The sequence below is a fragment of the Lonchura striata genome, chromosome 1 (genome assembly GCF_046129695.1).
Source record: "Lonchura striata isolate bLonStr1 chromosome 1, bLonStr1.mat, whole genome shotgun sequence".
NCBI lineage: Eukaryota > Metazoa > Chordata > Aves > Passeriformes > Estrildidae > Lonchura > Lonchura striata.
The window spans coordinates 43,007,259-43,033,032 of record NC_134603.1 but is presented as its reverse complement, the minus strand read 5'-3'; the positions used below and the strand labels follow the sequence as shown (position 1 = coordinate 43,033,032).

General features: G+C 39.3%; 1 protein-coding gene across 4 annotated transcripts in view; it reads right to left on the bottom strand.

The window, feature by feature from the left end:
* Positions 1–25,774, bottom strand: part of NOL4 (nucleolar protein 4) — a 189,293-nt gene that overhangs the window by 118,845 nt on the left and 44,674 nt on the right. For all 4 annotated transcript variants that reach the window (XM_077783766.1, XM_077783765.1, XM_031504026.2 and 1 more), the window contains exons 3-5: positions 24,537–24,648; positions 23,922–24,034; positions 18,635–18,767 (exon numbers count right to left, since the gene is read on the bottom strand). In XM_077783766.1, coding sequence (XP_077639892.1) covers positions 18,635–18,767; positions 23,922–24,034; positions 24,537–24,648 — 358 coding nt within the window. The remainder of the gene's footprint in view (positions 1–18,634; positions 18,768–23,921; positions 24,035–24,536; positions 24,649–25,774) is intronic.

The following is a 25,774-nucleotide window of genomic DNA, read 5'->3' as shown; positions in this document are numbered from 1 at the left end:
GTTTAGCTGAGCAACCTGTGCACTGTTTATTATTCTTTAATCTCTATTAAAACAGTATGTTCCTTTCTCCTCCAAACCCAGGAAATATACTGTGCATAAATGAGACGTGCTTACAGCTCAGAGGATTCTTCATATGTCCTGCGAAATGAAACATGGAATCGGTCATTTAATCAATTAAAATTCCTATTCTTATCGTGCTCCTCCCAGAGTTTCTCAGAGAGCCAACCCTCCTGTACAGCCTTCAGCTCTTCCTGTATGTTCCTGGTTAGTTTCTTTGGAAACAAGCAGTGAGAGCCCACACAACAGGGACCAGCTCCATCCAACTGTGCAACACAGGTGCCTCTACCTCAGTGTGAAGTCAATAGGAAGTGGCAAACTCAATGGAAATGGATAAAATTCGAGCCCACTTCCACATGTGTTTGAATTAGTCCTGAAATGGAACAAGGGTCAGAGTGTCAGCAGCCCCCTTGTGAGAAATAATAAGGAAAGGCTATGTGTTTGAGGCATTTTTCTGCACTCAGCTGATCCTGAGGGGACTCCAGCCCAAGGCAGACCCTGCAGCAAACTGAAAATTTGGAATCACAGTAACTGGTGAAACCATCTAATATTATCTCAGCTGCTAAAGTCCTCTCCATGTTGCAGGGTTCATCAGTACTTTCCAACTCACTTAAAACTCATTTTGGCTGAAGAGGTGGATGTGCAATCCATGAGGCCCCAACACTGGCTAATAAAGACCTAGAACCAGGGCTCAAATTTAAACTACTTTTTTTAGACAAAGACTTTAAAAGGGTTCATTGATGACCATATTTATAGCAAGAACAAAGGAATTCACTTTTTGTTTATCTGCAAAAGCTTACCTGCACCAGATTCATACAGCTATAAGAAGAAACCCAAAAGAAAGGCCTCAGCCCTACCTTGGGAACATGAGCAACTCAGCTTTCCTATGGCTCTTTATGTAATCATGTCATGTAGTCAGCTAGCTCTTAGCAGAGAGGAAGCTATAGCCTATCCTTCCTGCATGAATGTGTCCCTAACAGTGCCTGTCACACCTCAGGCTGAGCTGTAGCAGTCAGGGAAAAAGGCTCCTACTTCAGATACCTTTGGCCAATCCATATGTTCTACTCATCCTTATATTTGACATGTTTAGGGAATCTAATTTAGAGTAGTAAAGACTATCTCACAAGATGTAGGTGGATCTTAAAATATCCTCCAGTGTTCTGTCTTAGTGTAAAAGCTGTTCCTCTTTAATATCAAAGGAATGCATTTTTTGAAAGAAAAAAAAATTATAAATATATTCAGTGCTGAGTCAGTGTGCACATCCAGGGGAAAAAACAAAACAAATACAAACATTTTCAGTGCTCCATACTTCCTTTCCAAAAACTGGTCACATTTCATTTAAGGTGTAATTTAGATTTAAGGTGGAATTTTTTCCACTAATTCTACAACTTACTCCCAACAGAGCTTGTAGTTGCCAAAAATCCTCTATCATCTCTCTTCACTCTCATGAAAGGAACATTACAGTAATGTCCTTCCTCCTCTTTACCCATTCACTAGAGTTCCAGGAACACATTACTTAACAGCCATCAATAAATTTCAGCATCATCAAACTGGAAATTGAATTTATTAAAACATATGTTTTGGATTTTTCTGTTTTCTTTATTTTGGATGGTGCAAGGTATGTTCTGGTCTTCAGTCATACTGCTTCTTCAGTCATGATGCAACTTCTGATACCTCCAGCTTCTAAATAATACATATATTGCTGTGACGCAAAGCAACAGACATTCTTCATCTGTCCAAGCCCCTTCCTCTGACAGAAGACCCATCTTGTCTTGCCTCATATTTCCACAGCTCCACTAGTCTTCTGATGTATCTAGGGAGATGGGAGAGCAACCTTCCTGATCTGTGCTATCTCTGCTAATAGCTCTAAACCTTCTGGATTAATGATACTCTGAGTCACTGGAAAAGCTGTCACTCTTGTTGTATGGATGAGTACATTTAACAAAGATGGTAATATTCCTCCAAATGCTTCCAATTAAAAAGGCTTCCTTTAGTACTACTACTTTGAACAATAAAACTACTGAATCAGACCTTCAGCTTAAAATGCATAGGCAAAAACTCTCAGATTGCTTTGAAAAGATACTCCACATGCAGAGGGTGGGTGGAAGAGGTGACAGCATCTCTTTTGGAACACAGACAATATAATAAGGCACATCACTTATGCCATGTTACTGACTTACTGGTATTCCAAGACAGATTTTGTTATACTGAAATTATACAAGTGTTTACCACAAACATGTATGTGGTTTCTTGACCATTTGAAGATGAAAATAGATAGCGAGTGGACATCAGTAGGTTTGCTTTATTTCCACTGCACTTTGGGCTGATATATTGTGCTAATAATTAATGAAGTGAAGATTGTATTTTTCATACTTACAGTGATACACCAACAACTATCAGCTGTCACAGAAATCAGTATTGTAAACAGAAAAAAATACTTCTGTTTAAAAAAGGTTAGGACCTCATTTGCTATAAACCAATGTAAGCCCACTGAGAGTATGATGCAAGACATCCAAATTTGCCTTGCACTGGTGTTTTCCTTTCACACACTGGCAAGTAATACTCTTTTAAACACCTTCTTCAGGGAATAACTAGAAGAGAAATAGCAAAACTTCACCAAGAGCAGTAGTTTAAAAGGTACCAATAGAGAGTTCTCCCTCTTCTGCCACCTCTCTATAGGAGCCAGAGGTCTGACTACCACTTATGCCTCTGCCAAGGCCATCACTGCTGACTCTCTTCGTGTCCAAAAGACAATTCTTTGGAAAACTGCTTTTCCTAGCTGCTAAAACGGACTTTCTCATCTCATACTCAGAATCCAAGCCAGAAACAAGCATGAAGCTAGGCTACTTTTCCATTTGCTCTACACTGGTCCATTCTCCTCAAAGGACAGGTCTTTAAAACACAGCACCCTTTCCTTTACTAACATTCTCCTTTCCCATGACATACTTTCAGCTGGCAAATAAGCAAAGATGAAGTATTGAGGAGAAGTGTTTCAGTTTTCCTTAGACTGAGAACTAAGGATTATTACAAAAACTATTTCTCTCCTGCTAAAATCCACACCTTACAGACAAAAAAGCCTCAGCATTCTTCCTCAAAAACTACATTAACTTGTGAAAAAAAATGTTCCTTATCACCTGACACCAATGCACAATTTTTTTTACTCCAGAATTAATTTCCTTCTCAAACTGTCTTGATGTTTAAATGATAGCAGGGGACAAAAGCCTTTTAACAACAAAGGCAGACAAATGAAAGGTGGTAGGAGGAAGGAAACACCTCCTGATCATACTCCAGTAACACGAATATCCAGCTTTAAATTATTCAACCCACTCTTCAATTTTGGGACCTTTCATGATGCTGCTACCTTGTTGGTTGCCCAGACAGGTATGGCAGGAAAAAATATTTTCCACCTGAAATGGTCCAGAAGTCTCCTTTCTTTTATGACAGAGGTCTTATAAGCTGGAGTGTATGTGCTCTTGATTAGTGCAATCAGAGAAATAAAGGGTGGTTTGAGTTGGAATAGACATTGAGACCAGTCTCATTTTTCAACTCTTGCATGAGCATGAACACCTTCAACTAGACCAGCTTGCTCAAAGCTCCATCCAATGTGGCCCTGAACATTTCCAGGGATGGGGCATTCACAGTTTCTCTGGACAACCTTTTCCAGTGCTTCACTGCCTTCATCATAAAGAAAAAAAAAATCTTTCTCATGTCCAATCTAAAACCTATCCTCCTCCATTTTAAAACTATTACTCTGGTCCTGTCACTGTAGGCCTTGGAAAAAAGTCTCTCCATCTCTTTCCTATACACAATCTTTAAATATTGAAAGGCTCCATTAAGATCTTTCCAGAGGCTTTTCTTCTTCAGGAGGAACAGTCCCAGCTCCCTCAGCTTGTCCTCACAGAAGAGTTTTTCTATCCCTCTGACAATTCTTGTGGCCTTCCTTAGGAGCAAATCTAACAAGTACTCATCTTTTTTGTAATGAGGATCCTGGAGCTGCACACAGCACTCCAGGTGGATTGTCACACAAGTCTTCTCCACTCAGTCTCTGGCCTACCCTACAAAGCACCACTGCAAATGGCTCTGAGAAGAAGCCCCTAAGCCTGCCCTGTCCTGTAACAGAAGAACACTTTGAAGGGTGGACAGAGCTTCACTCTGGATTCATATTTATTTTTGCATGAATATATGTATATACACACATCCATATATACATATACATATACATATACATATACATATACATACATATATATACACATATACATACATATGTACATACATATACATACATATGTACATACATATATATATATATATATATGGAACCTACTTGTACAAGAGACAGCCATCCACATTTATTTTTGTTGTTTCATCCCTGGAGGAAGAATGTGCTGTTGAATTGTTTTAGCTACTGCTGTCCATCAGATATAACCTGTAATATTCTGATAGGAGCTACAGATACTGACATCTGCTGTTTCTCACTGCTGCCTCTGCTGAATAGATAAAAATAAGCTGGTATAGATGGCACACACTTTGTGATACACTTGAACACATTCAAACAAAACTTTTACCATGCACATCAGAACAAGAAAGCAAGATATGTCACCACAAGAAAGTGTTCTTCAAGTACATAAACAACAAGCAGAAACAGAAGGAAAATACTGGTCCTCTGTTAAACAGAAAAGGTGAATTAGTCACAAATTATGCTGCAACACCGGGGTTCCCAAGACTTTCCTTTCCTGTCTTTGTCTGCACTGTTGGGCCTGGCCTTGGGAACAAAAATACAGGTCGATGCAAACACAGTCCCACTTACTGTAGAGGAAGATTTGGTGTGGGAACTATTACAGGAAATACTATTAAGTATCCACCCAAGGGTGTTATTAGGAGACCTGGGTGACATTGTTGTGAATCTGCTCTCTATAATCTTTGAGAAGCCTTGGAGATCCCGGGACATCCCAAGAGACTGGCAGAACACTAACTCCACTCCCACCTACAAGAAGATTTTACAGGAGTATTCAGGAAGTTATAGGCACATCAGTCTTACTTCAGTCCCTGGGACTGAATATTATGGAACAAATCCTCCTAGGGGCTATCATAAGTCAGATGAAGCATGTGATTGAGAAAAGGCACAAGAACACATCGTACTGGACAGCCTTTATCACTTTCTACAACAAAGTAACCTGTTCACTTGCTATAGGACAAGGTGGGCATTGTCTACCTGCATTTCTCCAAGGCTTTTGACATGTTTACCCACAGCTTCCTTCTGGACAGAGTGATGTGGTATGACCCACAGACATGTGGTTCCTGTGGGGGGTGGGGATCTGGCAAACAGGGTACACCCAAAGGATGGTGGTGACAGCTCCTTTTCAAACTGGTACCTACCAGAAGTGGGGTCCCACCGGGATCTGTGTGAGGCTCAATGCTGCTTAATATCATCACAAATTATTTTGAAGTCAGGATCAAGTGTACACTGACAAAGTTTGCCAAATCCAAACTGAGTAGGAAAGTGGGCATTTCAGAAGGGAGAGCCAGACTACAGTTCAATCTCAGCAACTCCCTACACAGACTTTCTAATCCTCTACTCTCTGGATTTTTTCTCAGAACTGATTTCAGTTCACATCTGTGTGTACAGACAGGGAGAAACGAATGGAAATGCATCCACCTCATACTCACATATGAAAATAGAATAAGTAACATTTTCCTGCCTTGAAGGGTGCTGAAGGCAGACAGTTTTCACTCTGAGCAGGAATAATGGAGGAGTCCAGAAAGTGGTTTCTCCTTGTTTTTCATTGAGGTTCAAAGTGTAGCTAATTACAGTATTCCCAAGAGGTAGTCAGACAGCATGGGAGACTAGATTTCTTCCTGACCCACAAGACAAAAATATCTTTAAAGAAACTCCTTATTATTAAGAGAAATTCATTCAGCAAGGCAGAAACTGTTAAAACTAAATAGTTATTTCTCTTCTATCTGCCAACACATTAAAAGAACCACAGACACTGGTATGCTAGCTGTCCCCTTGTATGTGTGTACTGGATGATCAGTTAAGCCTGGGATCTTTCTGGCCAGTCTGCTCATGCCCAGGACTTCGCCAGATTACAAATAGCACAGTCCTACAACATATTTCAGATAAAAAGCAAAGGGCTGCTGTTCCATTACAGTATACGCAATTGGGACATGCCAGACTTGGGGCATGCCTGTTGTCTTTTTCCCCAAAACCATATTGCAGAATTCTTTTCTACTCACAGAGGCTCACATCAAGCATCTACAATAAACAGCAGGTGCACTAGAAGGCCACAAAGCTAGCCTAAAGAAAAAACAAAAAGCCATAAACTGAAGAAAATTGCCACTCGGACTGTTGACTTGCATTTGGGATAAGGCAATCCTGGTTGTGTGTACTGACTGGGGAATAAGAGGCTGGAAAGCAGTGCCACAGAAAGGGACCTGGGGGTCCTGGTCACTGGCAAGTTGATAATGAGCCAGCAGTGCCCTGGCAGCCAGGAGAGCCAACCCTGTCCTGTGGGGCATCAGGCAGAACATTGGGCAGAGGAGGGGATTGTCCCGCTCTGCTCTGCACTGGGGTGCCCTCACCATGAATATTGTGTGTAATTTTGGGCACCACAATATAAAAAAAGACTTTATTTAAGCACATTCGAAGGAGAGCCTCGAAGATGGTGAAGGGCCTTGAAGGGAAGTCTTATGAGGAGTGCCTGAGGTCACTTAGTTTGTTCAGCCTGGAGGAGACCGAGACACTGCAGTCTGCAACTTCCTAGTGAGGGAAAGCAGAGAGGCAGGTAGCGATCTCTTCTCTCTTGTGCCCAGTGACAGGATGCAAGGTGTGAAGCTTAGTCAGTTCAGTCTGTGTATCAGGAAAAGGTTCTTTGCCAAGAGACTGTTTGGGTACTGGAACAGGCTGCCCAGGGCAGTGATCACAGCACCAAGCCTGACAGAGTTTGAGAAGTATTTGGGCAATGTTTTCAGGTACAGGATGTGGCCCTTGAGGTGTCCTGTGCAGGGTCAAGAGTTGGACTCTATGATCCTGATGGTCCCTTCCAACTCAGCTTATTCTACAATTCTATGATTCTACAATTCTGTAAGTCCATGATTCTATGATTCTATAATTCCCTGATTCTATGAACTGCACTATTCTAAACCAGGCATTACATTGGAAGGGGTTTTAAGAAACAGAAAGGACAAATAGGCTACCATTACCTCCCTAAGTAAATTATCCATGCAGTAGAAGTTCTCAAAAAACCCTGTTCTTCTGTGTGGCCATGAAAGTGTCAGAGCTGCCTATAAAAGACTAGAAGTGTATAGTTTCCTAGGTGGGGAAAAATTGTTTCTCAGAAAAATAATAGTTTTACCATGTCTACCCTTTCCTTTGAAAAGCTGCATTTAAGAAAACTTCTATTGAAATCAACACTTCACAATGCCAATGGAAATAATTAATTTCAAGGATCACCATGGAACACTCTTTCTTGAATTATTATGAGAAACTTGGCCAGGCTGCTGTTTAACTCTTTGAAATCTACCTGTGCCATTTACCTTTAAATGCTGTCACCACCATTTCTTCAACTTCTAGAACAAGCATTTTAGGCCCTGCTTTGTCCAGGGTGTGAATGTAAGCACACTGCAGAATAGATGGTTCAGAGAAGAGAAAAATATTTGTCCTTGCCAAGAGGCTTTACAATATCCATTCCTTTAATTAAAGTAAGACATATTTGCAGAAGATATAATAATATGTACAACTGCAAGTCTATGACTGCAGTCTTACAGGAATAATCAGGGATTATATACTGCTTCAGGAATCTAAGATGAACAGTTCCTAGAGAGCACATACAACTAGTACAGAACTGCAGAAAAGTAGCAAAAAGAAGAAATGAAGATACAGGAACAGACAGAGCTTGGCTGACTTGCTGAATTAAAACTTATCATCACTGCATAAATTGCACTGATGATTTAATTCAAGAGACAGCAATTTCAGTGCCCATATTAACTACTTCAGAATTCGTTCAGCTACAGAGTACCTATTATGAAAACATGCAGGCTGAAACTTTGTCTCCACTGGAGCTCATAGAAATTCTCATTACTTATTTCAGTAAGATTTTCATTGCATCAATATATTTTGGAGATGATCACGCTGGATAAAATATCTAAAAACTAAGTCACTAAAAGTCAAAGTTCTTTTAAACTTCTGATACAAATATAATCCTTGGACAGTTATCTCAGAGGAATATAATTAAAAGATGAAGGGATATATTTTTTAAATCTTTTAGCAACTGTTTTTTAACAGACAAATCCTAGAAGATGTATGCAGACCTAAAAACTACTCAAAGACTATTGCTAAGAATTATAGCTTCTTTATACACATGCAAGAAGACTTTTTAAAAACTCATTTGAAAGCACTAGTTGGTTCCATTTACTTTCTAGCTCTTTAGACCACACTGCTGCTCTCACTATTTGCACCACCTCCTTTTGAAGAGAGCTTATTTCTTCCACTCCAAGGAATTCACATTGAGTTCCCACATCATGTAGTTCTGTCTTTCCATTCTCTCTTTGACAGCTTGCAGCATCAGCTCCCCTCAGAACAACCATTCATGAGACACTTAAATAGTGTGACATAACAAACTCACTGTACAAATTTGCCAGTTAAGTCATTAAAATTTTATTATACTTCATTTTTTGGTTCTTCTTGGAAGAGTAATTTTGTGTAACTGAAATGTCATCTTTCTATATTGCTTTTGCAAAGGAAAAAAAATATTCCCAGTTTGCATCTCCTAATTTCTTTTCCTATTAAATTAGTAATAGCAATTATCACTCTTAAGATTAGTCTCTTGATATTATGGTTTTATTACAGTTTCTCAAAGCAAAAAATCAAATTTTCTAATCAATTATTCCCCAAAAGTATCAATTACTATTGCCTTATTTAAAAGCTGCTGGTGAAACACATGGGTTTTTTTCCTGGTTTATGATATTGTTTACATCCCCTTGCCAATGTCTACACTTGCACAAAATACAGATTTCAGAGTACAAAAAGCTAAGCATAGAGATTTGAACCCAACCTTCCAGTTAGAGGGAATTACTAATTTTACAAAAGCTTAACAGTTTAGCAGGGATCTTGGATAGTTATTAACAAGGATTACTCTGCCTTCTGCTTAGGGAACACTACCCAGGAAAGCACACAGGATATCAGAACAGTTAGAAGTTCAGTAGAAGCAGTCACTAGTCCTCCAGAGATGGATTAAACTGACTCCTGGATTTATGTCACAAGAAAGGAAGCTTGTAAAACACTGAAGTTAAACTGAAGCAATGAGGAAGGACTTCAAACACAATGATGGAACTATCCCCATAAGCAGGAACCTCTGCAGTAGAGACTGGTCTCAAGGCAATCTTTCTGCTGGAAAGTCACATTCTGACTGCAAGGCCAGTGTCCTGATGAAAGTGGAGAAAAGATTCTTGGAGCTGATATAAGGCATCAATTTTTTTCAGTTCTGTGCACTTAAGTCTGAAAGTTGTATATTACATAAATTTAGCTTTTATCTTAATTTATTCTATTAGTAATGCCAGTGTTTACAACTGAGGTTCTGAAGTGGTTTCTCAGCATTACACATAGTAGAGCCAACAAAGACAATTAAATAGAGTACTCCTCCACATCTTTTCCCAGAGTGGCTCTGAATAGCTTCTGAAGTCTGTCAGTCTGTCTGTCAGTCTGGAAGGCTGCTCCTGCAGTGGTCAGAACTGTTCAGTGTCCACATGGCATGCAGCACTGGAGAGACTGCCTGAGCCTGACACACTTCCCAGCAGGCTTAACCAGCCAAGCGCTAAAAAAAATTGTAAAACAAATCAAGCTGTATTCTAACCTGTTGTTAATGCTAAAATCTAATTGTTCTTGTATCTTTCTGTCTCCAGTCAGTCTGCAAAACAACTCTACTATCTTTCTCACAAACCAGGCTATCGGTGTTCAGGAATACTTGGAGAACACCACTGGAGTTCAGCCTATCCTGAAACTTTCAGGATGATTGCATCTTTTATTCCATCCTGTTATTGAGAAGTGCCAGAGATGGCACATCCCTCTGCCTCAGGACAACAAATATAGTGACTATCTAGCAACATTAAACCAATTATTTGAAAACACCTCTTCACAAATCTCAGGAAAATATATATAACCTCTTCCTATGTGGTTTGCTATTACGAAATACTATATTAATGAAAAAATACAAATTTTTTATTGTAATCAAACTATTTTCATTTGGTTAAAAAAATACTAATAATTTTCAACATTCAGCATTACAAATATTTTATCAAACAATAAATGCTTCAAAGAAATTTCTATTAAAAATGTCTTTCAAAAAGACAGCCCAATGTCTCCAGGGAATTTCCTGTTAAAAAAAAAAAATTAACAGCTTCCTTAATTAAAATATAACACAGTGAAGAATCAATGGCTAAATTAAATTTCTTTAAAGCACATTCTTTTACATTCCTTTTCCTGAAAAAAATGCTCAATTATGTTATTCCATGGTATATGTAATAGGAAAAAAAAAAAAGGAAGTCAATGCCTAGCATGGATTTTAACAGTAATTATGAAAAAACCACTCTTGCCTCTACTATAAGAAAGTAGACAAATTAAATCAAGCAATCTGTGCACATAGCCTCTGCTAAAGTCAATTGGTATATATGAAAGGATAAAATGGATAAAGTGCCTTTACTGGAAAGCAAAACTAAATCTCTGTAGCAGAATGCCCCTCCTTTTATTTGATGTTAAAGAGAAATAAGAGGCAACAGCCTGAGATATGCTAATATAGGCGAAAACCCAAAGAATATTGACCCAAACCAAACAACACTTTCAGAAATCCAGCTAAGCTTAGTTACAGGGATTTGCACACTGAATCAAAAGCCGACTGCCTTCTACACTACGTTCATAAGGAAGAGATATCTTGATGGGCAGTAATATTGCCAAAGTGAAATACCTATTGTTACAGGACATGTACAACACTAACACAACTGTTCTGAAGATGCAAAAGGACACAGGTCTGCAGATAGCCTTTTACACAGGGGCAGGCTTCACTTACCAGTAGATTGCTGATGTAAAAACGAGTGGCTGTGAATAGAGTGAATGGTCTGCAAGCATTTTAGCATTACTTGTGAAAAGATAATTCTAATTTCTCAGCTATTATTGGCTGCAAGTATTCCCTGATGCAATTATGGAGCAATAGCAGAGAACCTGATTGTAACCAACAGTTAGTAGTTTGTTGCTAACAAGGCAAACATGACAAACAATTTTGAGGCAATTATTGTCATTACAAGCCACACTCAATTGTTCAAGGCAAGCGTAATAGAAAGTGACAGTTGTGCAGCTGGGAGGGTGGTGCGGGAAACGAGATTGTTCTCTGGTTGCAACAGACCACTCAGACTCTAGCAGAGTCTGCTCAATGCATAATTCATGTTTAATAATATTTTAGTCTCTAAAGCAAATTACAGTATAAGATAAGAAACAAACAGAGACATAAAAAAAAATCCCACAAGTTATTATAAGATGGAATAAGTCACACAGAAGTAACATGGAGCAAGGGGGAAATATTCACTAAAGCAAACTCACAAGATGCTTGCAACTAGTAAATATAAATACAGTAACTCTACATATTAAAAGAGTCAGTTACAAAAGCAATCCATTTGCTATGCTTCAATGAGATGGGTGCTCATGTCTAAATCCCAGTTTGAGACCACTGTATGATTAGGTAGGTCCAGGAGGAAGGAAGGAGTTCTCTCCATTGAGAAAGGCTGATGATTAATTCTGAACAAATTTGAATTGTGTGTAGAGTCAAAGGAAGATTTTCATTTCTCATACAATAGAAGTGCCTCATGTATCAGCTCAGTATTCTGATGACAATGCACACAGCAGCTGCCTTGTCAGCAATCAGTCCATTAAAATACTTGATTTGCTGAAAATTCCACCCAGCTCTCCTCAACGATGTTGAGGGCTGAAAGTTTCTAACGCAGCTGCAGCAACATTTCAAGCTCTTGCCCAGGCTCAGTAATATTCATTGCCAGTGACATTGCAGCACTGCTCAAGCGTCATTACAGTGTCACTTGTAGTGCCTTTTGCACTGATAAGGTATCATTTCTAAAGAAGTCATTAAAACACCCTGAAACTGGATTTACAAAACTCTCTGACTTTCTGGTCATGTTCCACCATTTTCCTCCTCTTTCTGAAATCACAGAATCATAGAATGTTTTGGGTGGAAGGGCCTTTAAAGATCATTTGGTTGCACCCCCCCACCATAAGCAGGGATATCTTCCACTTTGGTTTGTACAAATAATAATCCATCAAACCAAATCTGATGAGCTAAATCACTCCAGGTGCAGCTCCACTGAAGCAAAATAGCATCACATGCCAGCTTCTCAGGTACACTTTGACTCTGCTAGGTGAAGATGATGCTGATTTTCTCAGACAGAGCAACATATTATAACTAACTACCTGTCTAAAGAAACCTCTGTGATTTTGACATCTGTGACATACTTCAGTGCAGCCCATAGACTTACTCAGAAACATAGATGTGTGACTGCACTGTCTTTTGCTTTATTCAGTAAGAAAGCTGGTGATTGCAGAAGGTGGCAGATTAACAGCTGCAGAGACAAGAGACCTTTGCCTCTGCATGTCACATCTGTACTCCTTTTCCACTGCCATGACTCAGGCAGGTATCTTAGATTTTCACTTTCAGAAAACTAGTATTTATGGTTTCACTCTGAATGATAACAAGTGAGTAAGACCTGACATTTCCCAAAATGTTGCAAATTTCAGTGGTCTGAACAAGACTGGAAGGTCTGAATATATCACAAAAGTGTCAGATCGACTGGTCCTAGCTCAAATGTAATTTTAAATGATCTGCCATTTCACCAAAGGAAAAAAAATAGTAATGTTTTCTCTATCCTCTTTATAAGTTAACATTCTTATCAGCCCAAACTTTCCCTATTGAGTTGAGCAAAAATTACCTTTTCCTTCACAGTAAAATGCTTATTAATTCGCCTATACAATGTCTTGTATAAAGTATAAGCATTATAAACAACTTCAGTAGCATTTGAGCTTTATTGATATGGATCTACAGATTGCAAATAAAACCAGTCACATAAAAAGTCCCTAAAATTAAAGGTTTTCTAAAAGTATATGAGACGACATCTAGGAAAACCAACAGACTGCTTTTTATTTTATTTTTAGTGTTTTTATTAAGGCTTTATGACTTCATGTGGTAATTTCAGTCTATCCCATATACCACAGAAATATCAGGTGCTTTGTTTTGAAGTCTAAAGAAGTAAAGGTTTTTAGTAAAAGATATCTAAAGTCTGCAAACAGTTTGGCTAACCTTTAGTGGGCCTTTGCTGAAGTCAAGTGGACTTAGACCTCATTCAGAACAAGAACACTTGTAAAACCTTTCAGTGCTTAAACAAAAATTAAAAGCACAATACCTCTTGATGTCAATTGATTTTGTAAATTAATGAAAAATAACATTTCCACTGAAAATTTCTAATTACTAGCAAAAAGGTTGCAATGGATTTTAATGCTGTAAATCATCTGCTCTCATGGGGCTTTGCTACCCCTCACTTTGCTCAAGATCAAGAGCAGGGCCAATACATTGTCAACAGCAGAGACAATTTACTCCATTATGATCTTTCACCAATCTGTCGTCACTTTGGCCTGCAGTTGGTGCTGGGACTCATATATCTTGAGCTTGAATTGCTTTAGAAGAAAAAAAAAGTCAATGTTTCAAGACAGAGAGTCCAGTCCAGGTTTCAGTGGAATAAAGACAAAAGCAGAAAGAAGTACAACAGCACAACAAGTTCTGAACGAGAAGATGGATAAACTCTTGGCTTGGACTTTGTTCAGAGAGAAAAATCAACAGCAAGTCTGCACTCTTGCATAGACAGTCAGTTTTGACAACTTAATCAGCTAACGTTACTTATTTCAGGTGAAGCCATTGTGTAGAGATTATAGCTTTGATGCAGAAAACAGGTATTTAGATGGCTGACTCCAATACTTGCATCTGTCACAAACACAAATGAGTGAAAGGAATAGTTAATGTTAACAGTCAGGTTTCCTACATCTATATTGTGTAAAATGTGGCAATTTGAACATGCCAAGGAAAGAGAACTGACACCATCCAAGTGATCACAAACTACTCAAAGACATAATCCTCTACTGCATAAAAATATTATTGCTCCATTTTTTATAAATTGGAAAAAATACAACCAGGAAAAGCCTATTAATCTCTACATCTAAATGGGCAGCACAACCCCTGTCAAAGGTTGACTTCTGACATGTTTTGTCATGGTTAGCTCCTGTAAGCTTCCATATGTCTCCACACAGTGCCTGTGAGAGGTAGTTGTGTGTGTGTATATATATATATACATATATACATATATAAATATATATATTTGTGTGTGTGTGTGTGTGTGTGTGTGTGTGTGTTTTGGTATACATCAGTACAGTGAGAAATACTGAAAATTAATCAGTCCTGCATCTTTCAGTTTTAGTTACAGTCAAAGAGACTCATCCCTGACTTTTACTTGATAGCTCACATAGTAAAAAACAAACAAGAAAAAAATGCAATGTCAAATTTATATTTAATTCTCCTCACTTCTAGGTTTCTACATGCTCTTAACTTCCTCTAATCAGAGCATCCCCCTATATATGTCTTGGTAACTAATGCACTACCACGCTAAGGACAGAAACACACCCAGCTGCTCTGCACAGGGCTCAAGCTAACAGGCAAGGGAAACAAAAGTCCTATTTTCACTCAGGGCAGAAGCTGTTGCTGCTCTTTTGAAGGCCTATCTAGAGGTCACTTTTCACTACAAAAATCATTTTTTTAAAACAGATTGAACCACTAACTTAAAAAAAAAAAAAAAAAAAAAAAAAAAAAAGCTCCTTTATTTCCAACTTAGTTCACAAACCTTGCCTGCTATCTGTGGTCTGAGATGGGCAAAAGGGTTTGATCCAGCAACATCAGAGCCCCAAGAGCATTATTAAGAGAAAGGAGAATTAAAGACAGCTCTCAAGTTGGAGCTTTGCCTGCAGATGAGTTACACATAGGGCTCACTCCAAAGAACCAGCTTAGGACACAGAACTATGTCATGTCTAGGGAAGCAAGAAAACGGGGGCAAGCAAGAGGCAAGCAAAATAGAAAGGAACACATGAGCAATTTGCAGCTCTATTATCCAGCTGGCTGCTAGAGAACACCTCTAAGACACAGCTAAGCAGAGAGCCACACCCCATTCCCAGCTGGGGAATGAACAACTTGTAATTTAGAGCTCCTTTCCTTTTCCATCTCCCCAGGGAAGAGCAGCAGCCCTTTTCCAACTCTTACCCCACCGTTGCAGCAGCCCTGCGGGTGCTCAGGATTTTCATCCATTCACCAGCAGGTGTGACTCAAGACCCTGTTATTTAAAAGTGGGAATTGTCCTTAGTAGTATTGCAGCAACTTCAGTACTGTGGATACAATTCACCAACTCTCCACTCTTTTCATTACTTCCTTAATTCCCTGTACTCTTTCCACCCAATTAGCTTAGTACAGCTATTATGAAGCCTTGGTCCACTTGCAGAGCCCAGGGCTTTTGTGCAGTACCAGCACCATCTACTCTGAGTGAATATGCACCTTCTGTCTCTGTGCCCTTCCTCCTCAGCATTTTTCTCACCTCCCATGGCATTTCTGGCACTAGAAGTCTATTGCTTTCAGCTGATACTGTGAGTTGCTCTCATACTTGCCTTTATTCTATTTAGGTTCCAGCAACCTAACCGTGAGAAACAGGACACAGTATTGGGCTGGAACACACTGAGAAACCTCAGGTCAAATTTTCTAGTATGAGCTCTGTAATGGACTCCCAAAGAAAAATGCCTGTCTAGATAGGATGCAAGTACAGCCCCAAGGGATGAAGCTATGAAAGCATCATATTTCTTTTACATAGACAGTGTCAACATTCTGATGCTCTGATAAACTGAACTGGAAAAGAAGCCTCCATCTATCCCTCAGTAGCATGGCCCAGCTCACTATTACATTCCTTAAATCCATAGGAAAAAAAAAAAAAAAAGGCAAAAAAAAAAAAAAAGCAGGGGATGTCCCAAAATATTCACGTGCTACTTCACATGGAAAACCAAGTAAGTAAAGTGATTAAACACATCACCTTTAGGTATACTGGAGCTGTCCTTATTCCACCCCAGGCAGCAGTTTTCCTAATGATTCCCATTAAAAAGTTACTCTCCCAAAGAGAGCATGCTTGAGGCAGCAGAAGACCTGTGCTGTCCCATTCCACCCCATCATTTCAAACTGCATGTGCACAGCCGACCTTATGCAACAGCAAATTTTCACCTGCCAGGATATAGCAAACACATTTCAAATGAGGCAAATGTCAAGTGTCTTTATCTATAGGCTGAATGTGGTGGCTGACATAAACTTTCATAGACATACAGAATGTTTGAGGGAAGGGAGCAAGAATCACTTTTGACACAGACTCATGGTTTGGTCATTATTTCAGTGCATGTGCTCTATAATTAAGGATTAAATTTGTAAAATTTTACAATGCAGCCTATGACAGCAGAAGAGATTGTACTGCTAAATTCATTTAAGTTCCCTTTTTATTTTCCCTCCCTCCTGTTCCAACTTCCTCTACATCTCATATTATTTTCTTCCAATCTTCTTTTTTTCCTGCCTTCTCTCCTTCTTCATCCCCCACCTTCTCTCATGTCTTTCTGCTCCTCCTTCAGCCCCATCTCCCACATCTGAAAGAGCAATGTTGCTATAACTAGCCACACTTATGTTAGCTACCTGACAACAGCTAGCAAAGGAAACAATGAAGCAGGAAGAGTGGCTATTTCAAATCTCTCTGTCAGCAGATGTTTTAGCCAGAAGACACAGCAAAAAATAGGATTGCCTTAGGAAGGTGAGCAAGTACCATCTGGGAGGAAGGGAAGTTGTGAGATTTAAAGCCATACTGTAAGATCACACTGTCTGAAGTTCAAAGACCACAGTGGATTTACTTCCCATACATTTAAAATAGCAAGTGACAGATTTGCAGCATTTTATCATTCATACTTAGGGTCTAATATGATTATATGTGGCACATGAATCTGGTTGCAGCAGGTGTTAAGATATGTATGACAGGCATTTCTTCACAGGTTACTGTACTGAGCTATAATTTTTATTTCAGAAATAAGCATGCATGCAATTATTATTATGAAACTATATATGTGTAACTTCTACAGCATAGTATTGCAGTGAAAGTCAGATACATTAAAAAATCACCTTCCTAAGTATCCTTGAAACATCTAAGTTATCAGTGTTACTATATTATCCCAGTGAAAAGTCAAACTTCAACAGAAAAGTGAACTATCTTTTCATACATCTTGTGCATCAGAACTGCTCCTTTAGTGAACATATGTAGACAGAAATTAGTTAAAAGTTAAAAAAAAAAAAGTGATAGCTTGAGGACACTCAGACAAAAGGCATTTGTGGTTAGAATCTGGCCTATCAAATTATCACAGACATCCTACTCCTTCCTTTGTTTGGAGAGCAACCCAGATGAAGATTCAACCCATCACCGGGTCCTATCAGCCACTATTCACCACACCCAATTGCACCTAAATATCTTACCAGCTAGCAACTGACCATGATGCATGAAGTGCAAAGCATTCAGGCTTGCTATCAAATCCCATATATTTAGTGTTCAAGAGAAATATAAAAAAGCATTTCTGATTTGGCACATATGATCAGGAAATTCCCAAGCAGCAAGTACAAAATTCCAAAGTGTTGTTTCTAATGGCAATAGAATAGACCTGCACTTTGGGTGTTGTGCATTCATGTGCCACTCCTGAGCCACTGTCACAGTCTGTAGGAGAGAGGCTATTTGTGAGCTCTGAAATTCAGAAGTTCATTCCAAACCAGACTCATTTAACTTGCTATATAACAAGGGCTGAATCCAAAGATTACATACCTATGCACCTTCAAGGCCAAGTAAATCAGTTTTATCTCTGACCAGAAAGTAGCTTTGTGTTGTAAAAAAGAAACAATTAACATTCAAATGTACAATGCTGCTTATTGTTTTCTCATCTTTTGCCTCTCCTTCTCCATAGGAATATGTTGTTTTCATCCTTTCTTCTGAATATCACATTCCAGTTCCTATCTCCCAAATAACCAGTTTCTGTGACACTACTCTCCCTCCTTGTAAAAACTACTTTCTCAGTTTTCTAGGTTGCCTCAGAAAGGTTTGAGTTTCATTTCCTTTTATTCCTCTGCAGGGTCACACTACACATACATATATATAAACAGCAAGATAATGCTACTTAACATATAGTTGTCTAAGCACTCACCTGTTGCCTAAGCAACAAAGAAATTAACCTGAAAAAAAAAAAAAAAAAAAAAAAAAAAACCAAAAAACATCCAAACCCCTAATTTCTTCTTCATCATGCTGAAATAAAGGGAACATGTATTTCAAATTACCTAACACACTATGAAGAAAAGCAAATTCTAAATGAAAGCACAGACTGGGAAAAAAGAAAAGGTGATGGCACATTTTCTGTACAAAATGAGAGCCTTACCATCCTGCTGGCCCTGGAGGTTCTGAGGACTTTGCATTCTCTCCTCCAGATTTGAGCTGAGGTCAGAGTTTACAGCTGACATTCTAGTTGAGTCGCTCATATCAAACTCATCACTTTCTATAGAACTCTCATCCTGCAAGTAGAAAGAGGCATGTCAGCAAACATGGTGCAAGGTTCACATTATACGTGCAGTTCATTCTCTTCCCATTTGTTTCACTCACACCTAGTGAGGAGTGTAATCATGCTAAACATTTTTGTATATAAGAAAACAAGCAAAGGATATTAAGAGGAGGGAGGAAAATACAGCATTTATATGATAAATTGACGAATGTAATTTGTTCAGCTATGAGGATATTACATAGTAGCTCCATAGTATATTCCAGAAAATAATTGGCAACTAGAGACCCCATACCAAGCCCTTGTTACTCAAATTTGACTGAGGAGACCTCCTATATTCCCTGCCTTTCCCACATGGAAGTCAGTAACCCTGTGAATGACCCCGTCCTGGTTTGGGTTGGGATAGTTACTTTTCTTCCTGATAGCTGGTACAGTGCTGTGCTTGGATTTAGTGTGGGAATAATGTTGAAAACACACTGATGTTTTGGTTGTTGCTAAGTAGTGCTTACTCTAAATCAAGGACTTTTCAGGTCTCATGCTCTGCCAGCGAGCAGGTGTACAAGAAGCCAGGAGGGAGCATGGCCAGGACAGCTGACGTGAACTGGCCAAAGGGATATTCCATACCACAGGGCATTATTCCCAGTATATAAACTGAGAGGAGTTGACCAGAGGGTTGGGCATCATTCAGTGGGTGGTGAGGAATTTTATTTGGCATCATATGTCTTTCCTGGTTTTTATTCCTCCTTCTCTCTCTCTCATTTCATTACAATTAGTAGTAGCAGTAGTGGCAGTAGTAATATGTTGGGGTGTGTTTTAAGTTCCCCCCCACTTATGGTTGCTCCCTCTCCCCCTCTTTATGTTAAATGGTCCGGCCTCCCTTCTTCTCCTCCCCCTCCGTCTGCAGTCACCCCTCCCTGTACCCCATTGGTTCATTCCTGCCGGGTCCCTCCCCTGGCCCCCCCAGGCCTGTCAATCACTCTGAGGCCCCTCCCCTTCACCCAGAGAGTTCTACCAGGGCCTCGGGTGATAGGCTGCTCCCCGGGGTCCCCTCCCTCCCTCTCACCCCATTGGACGTTTCCCCTGCCTGTCACCTCGGTTGCCACGCCCAGTTTTTATCCCATTGCTTGACTGTTGTTCCCTCCCCTTGTTACCTCCCAGTGCTCAGGACCTTTTGGCTTTGAGCTAGTGTTGTCTCCTAAGGCTTCTAATAAACTTGGAGTGTGGATACCCCGGAAAGGACCACTCCTCGCTTTTGCCATTGTCGTCACGCGCCTCCTCCTGTCTGGCGGCTTCGGGCCCACAGGCCATAGCTCCTGCCCGCAGCGGCACACGGGAGTGGCCTTGCTGCCCGCAGTGACAAGGACGCTGGCCTAGCCGACGCTTGGGGAGGCACTGTGACAGTCATAGTTGTTTTACTTTGTTTAAATTATTAAACTCTTCTCACCTCGACCCCTGGGTTTTTACTTTTTTTCTGATTTTCTCTCCCATCCTACCAGAGTGAGTAGAGGACTGAGCAAGCCACTACATGGTTCTTAGTTGCTGGCTGGGGTTAAATCACAAAGACTCACAGGAACGTATTTCCACATGGCAACCTGACCTGGTAAGAATCCATGGTCAAATTCTCTTGACATGATGTCACACTTAACACTCTGTTTAAAGAAGCATCCATGAAAATGAGAAAGTCTATAATTCTGAGCATGGTCATGACAGTCAGTCATGTCAGGCAAATAAAAGTAATATAATCACAGGAAGATCACTGCAAATTTATTCTACATTGTACATCTTTAATATGTTTATCCATCAAGTCCAGTTACAGAGCATTTAACAGGGATGATAAAAAGGGCAAAAAGTAAAAGTCCTGGTCATTATCCCCATTTATAGAAGAAAACAGTTTTAGAAATAGTTCAGGAAATATTCAAATACATATTTGACTTAATTTGCTTCAGTCCAACTGAAGTTCACACATCCACTTATGGATTAGAAATTAAGTATCCACAAGGCTTTCTCTGGAAATGGCTGAGGCAATGTACAAACCTAAGGCAATATATTTTCAGTAAGAGCTTGTCTGAGATGGTTACCACTGTTAAGAAGAAAAGTACTTGACAGAACTGAGAGGAAAATATGGCAAATAGATTTGTAAAATAAAAAGCCCTGAAAATGTTTGAAATATTTTTCCAATTCATTTTTATTACATTTTTTAATCAAAACAGGACAAGACAGGATTCTGACTATTTTTCTGAGTTGTTCACCAGAACTGACCTAGAAAAATAGCAATGTCTAGAATATGATTTACTGTGTACTTGTTGTGAAGTGGATATTACAGGTATTAATATAGCTGCTTGCTTTTTTCTGAGTGTTAGACTTTTAAATCAGGTCCTCCCCTGGGTCTCAGCAATGTTTCCAGTTTGTATGGACATTTCTCTTGTTTTCAGAAAGCAATTTCCCTGCAGTAATGACTCATGTTAAATTAGGATGAAGTACTGCAAATGCCAGTCAGGAGCAGGAGTGGGACAACACACAGGGCAAAGCTGTTCTGCACTGCCACAGCAGGACAATGATAAATAAAGAAATAAACATACCTTGTTCTCAGGGATTTATAAAAAAACAATGGAAGAGTGAAGGGCTGCTCTAACAGGCACCTGTCTGTCTTGCCTACATAAGGTAGGAGCAGCCCAGTCACAGCAGCAGCAAACACCCAAACTCTGCACTCACAGATGAGCCCTGGCACCCACCAGCCTCCTGCCCCAGACAGACAGGGCCAGGGCACACACCAGATGGGTCTGAGGTTTAGGGAAAATGCACTCTGCTTGCTCAAAGAGCAAGATAAGAAAACAAACTCCCCCAGACCTTCTGGATTGCTGTGTCTCTGTTAAACGCAGGGGTAATTCTCAGCAAATCCTGCAGGAACCAGCAAGCAGCAGCTCACATATTTCAGTTCTGAGGTTAGGCAGTTTGATGGGTCACAGAAAGGGGGCTCTGGCTGTCACTTGCACAGTTATAAAACAACACACTAAGGCAGCCTCTGTTTGCCTACAGCACTGCAGAATGCTTCCACTTAACCTCTATCCGAATCTGCATGGACACATGGACATGGGAACAAAAACTGAGAATCATTGGCATCTTTATAGGAGCTGCAGCACAGCTCTAAATTTCCACACAATGCTGAGTTCTCCTTTGAGATAGGCCTTTTTCCCTCTCATTAGTGGTCTCAGCTTGAAAATGTGGAATTGAAGATGAGAGAATTAGGAGATTTTCAGTCATTGTGCTAGGTAGCAATGGGATCCAAGTTTACTCCTGTCTCAATTCCACACCAGAATACATATATGATTGATTAAATCTTTCCTACAAACCCAAGCCTGTTTTTTAAGTTCATGAAATAGTTTGAACCAGATGTCTTGCTCCTTTGTACTACAACATTTGCCCTGTCATTTTGTTCTCAGGTCCAAAAAAATGTACAGCCTGTGGGGAAAAGAACGTTGGCAAAACCATGATTTGAGAAGAGACATAAGGATTATTTTGAGAAGTTTCTTAGTGCCCACTCTGTCCTGAAAAGTTATTATTACTAAAACATACAAAAAATTACTTTCATAAATCCAAAACTTTCCTTGTGCCCACTCTACCCTAAAAAAATTATTATTACTAAAACATATAAGAAATTACTTTCATAAATCCACTGCTGCAGGCATTTCATATACAGTAACAACAGAGCTACAAAACCAAGCTGGGCAGGGAAATACCAAGGAAAGTCCTGCTGCCTCCATATCATTGCCACCGGCTTGTCTAGATGAAAAACTGGATTAACAAAAATGTCAGTCATCAGACCAGAAAGACTACACCAAAATATTCAGGCTACTGAAGATCTGTGGCATGGGATCCAGTATGAGTGCCTGACACTCTTGTGGAAGTAGTAATTCTCAAAGGGAAAAGTGTAGAAACCAAGGAGTCCTTTAATTCTAAGGCTACTGCAGAATAAAGCCTCTTCTCTCCTGCTAGTTCAAACTTGACTTCCAGATCCCTCAAAAAATCAGGAGGCTCAATGGAAGGAAAAAATTACCAGGCCATATTTATGCATTACAAACATTGAGTTGGGGATCTCTCCCTACACCCTCTGCAATTAAAAAAAAAAAAAAAAAAACCAACAAAAAAAAAAAAAAACTGAAAGAGGAATCCTGATACTTCTAGAAGAGTTGTGAAATACCCATTCCAGGAAGTATTGAATAATTCATGAAATCTCCAGCAATAGCCCATATCTACTTATTGGGAAAACAAATGAGGCTGACTCTGCACAAGTCAGAAGTCAGTCAGGGTCTTGACATAATCCAACTGCTAGGGTTGTTTTTGAAGGCTTTCTTTATTAAAAAATAGCTTGTAGTTGGACATGAAGACATAGAATGCAGAACTGTTTTTTTGCTGGCAGATAGCTGAGCTTCCATTTGTCAGCTTAAATGGCAAATGAACAAACTTCTGGCAAAATGAGGTTACTATAAATAATTTGGTATGGGCATGTGAATTGATGGAGCACTTCTTAAAATCTGGGAAAACTCTGAATAAATCAGAGAAAGCAAAAAATCTTTGAGAAGAAATAAATACAATCCAACCCCAATTTTTATGAAGAAGCTTGATTCTCAGTCTACTTCTTCTCCTTTTTTTCTGCCTTTTTATTTAAAATTTCAAAAGCAACTCCTACTCTTATAATTAAGCTTTTTGCCCTAAAGTTTTCAACTGATGTTGCCAAGAATTTCATCACTGTCAGTACCACGTACTGTATTGTGTTTGCTAGCCTTGAGAACACCATGGCAGTCACTCCAGATCTTGATAGAATGGTTTCTAAAAGCAGACAATGGAAGTCACTGCTGGGCACAGAACTAAGTCTCAAGAGAACATGATGCCCAAATCACCCTTTCCACTGGCCAGTGAAAGAGCACCTTCAGGCAATTCAAAGTACATTTACTGCCCCCAATCACAGAAGGGCCATAAGTCATGGTATTTTCTCTCAGTCTGATTGCTTGAAAACAACCTTGCCTTGGCTTCAGACTGACTGTTTTAGCAACAAAATTATAAAGATGGGATTGACAATCATCTTCACTTCAGTTTCCTAGCTACCTGAAAGACAAAGTACAAAGCAACACAGAAGAACAGAAAACCAAACTTAAAAGATTTCAGGTTTTACCTCATCTTGCTGTGAATTTAGTAACTGCAGCTTCATGTGTTTCATATAAGCCATAGTAATGGGCATATTGTAATCAATCATACTGGTCACCAAAGTTGGAGGTTTTCCATTATCTGCAAAAAAAAATAGTTATTATGCAATATATGTCAATTGTGGAGGCTATTCTTCAGTCAAAGTCAGACTGTTATATTATTTTGTTCTAACTTTTGCATTTGCAATCGCTTGCAGGCTGTACAAATGGAAGTCTCCCAAAGAAAAAGTAAAACCAAGATCAAACCCTGAAAATTGATGTGCTCTTCTACCCTAAATGACTAAAGCCCATATACCCTATCTATTCCTTATGCTTAAGCTCCCACACAAACATTTCCATAGCAAAATAAATTATTTCCTCCAGATAAAATCATCTTTCTATTGACGGTGCAGATGGCATTACACTTCATCCTTAAGTGAAAGCAGAAGATTCACTACCTTCCAGCTTAAGCAAATGAGATGATCTGACTTACTGAACTGTTACAGTCTACCAAATTTATATGAACCCGCACTTAAGCTAGGAAAGTATAAATGGGTATTAGAAACAAAATTACTTTACATCCCACTATTTGACACTAAAACTACCTTTATGATCCGCTCCATCTGGGTTTAAATGCATTCTTTTCTGGCACTCTGAGCAGCTCATTAGAAATCGTGTCACCGCTTCTCTCGGTAGGAAGGCATAGGTCTCTGAAATCTGAAATTAATAACAAAATATAGGTGTTATTATGTAAGCTGATTGAGCATGATTTAACAGACCTGATCATCATATTTCCAAATAAGGCACATTATCTTCTAATGCCAGGAAGCACAATGAAAGCATGTTCTGCATACTATGTAGGATTCCAAGAAACATCTCTCCAATATGCCTACTTAGCATCTAATGGCTACAAACAGTTGGTACTGAACAAAATTCCACTTGTATCAAAGGGTGGGTTGTTTTCTGTTTAAAGTTCATTTCAAATTCCTTTCAACAAAAAGATTCATACATAACAGCCATCCCACTGTGGAATGGTATCAAAAAAACTTTAAGAGAGACCTTTTTTTAATAGCCAATGCCAAAAAAAAGAAAGCACTTGTCTTAACTGTTCTATTTATTTTTGTTGTAACAATTAATAGACAGATATAGGACTTGATGTATTAGCAGCAAAGAAGGTTGCCTTACTATTTTAACTTTGTACTTGAATGTTTTGTGAAAATATTTTTCTTAAGGCTTGTGGTTTTGTACTTTGGAGTACCTACGTTATTTTTAGTAATAGTTAAAGAATTTGTGAACCAGTTGATTTTAGAGACTCTGCTTTATCTGGCAATATTTTGAAACAACATATTTTAATTGTTTCTTGGTTTCAACAAAATCATTGTTTCTAACCACACACTCACAAGTAGGCACCAGAGGGATTTTTTTTCTCTCTTGAAAGGGAGAAGAGGAAACAGTAGTTACTGGTTTTAAAGATTGCATTCCCCTCACCCGAAAGGATGCATCTGTCTTTATAGACATTTTGCCTTGCTGAAAAGGACCCATTGGTTGGTGCCAAGCTGAAAATGAGCTAATAGTATACTCTGATCACAGACAAACTACATCTAATACTGGCTATTTAGAGTGTAGAGCCAAAAGATCAAGAAAAATTATCCCTCTCTAGTCAGTGCTGATAAGAAAGCAGATGGAATAATGTGCCCAGGTTTCCCCTCAAAGTTCACAGTTCCCCTCCACACTTCAAGATGGCTGCTAAGAAGCAGGAGCCAGACCATCATAGGAGCTGGAACCTAAAGTAAACCTTGAAGGAAAGGTTGAGGGAGATAGATTCCTTTCATGTAGCTTATGA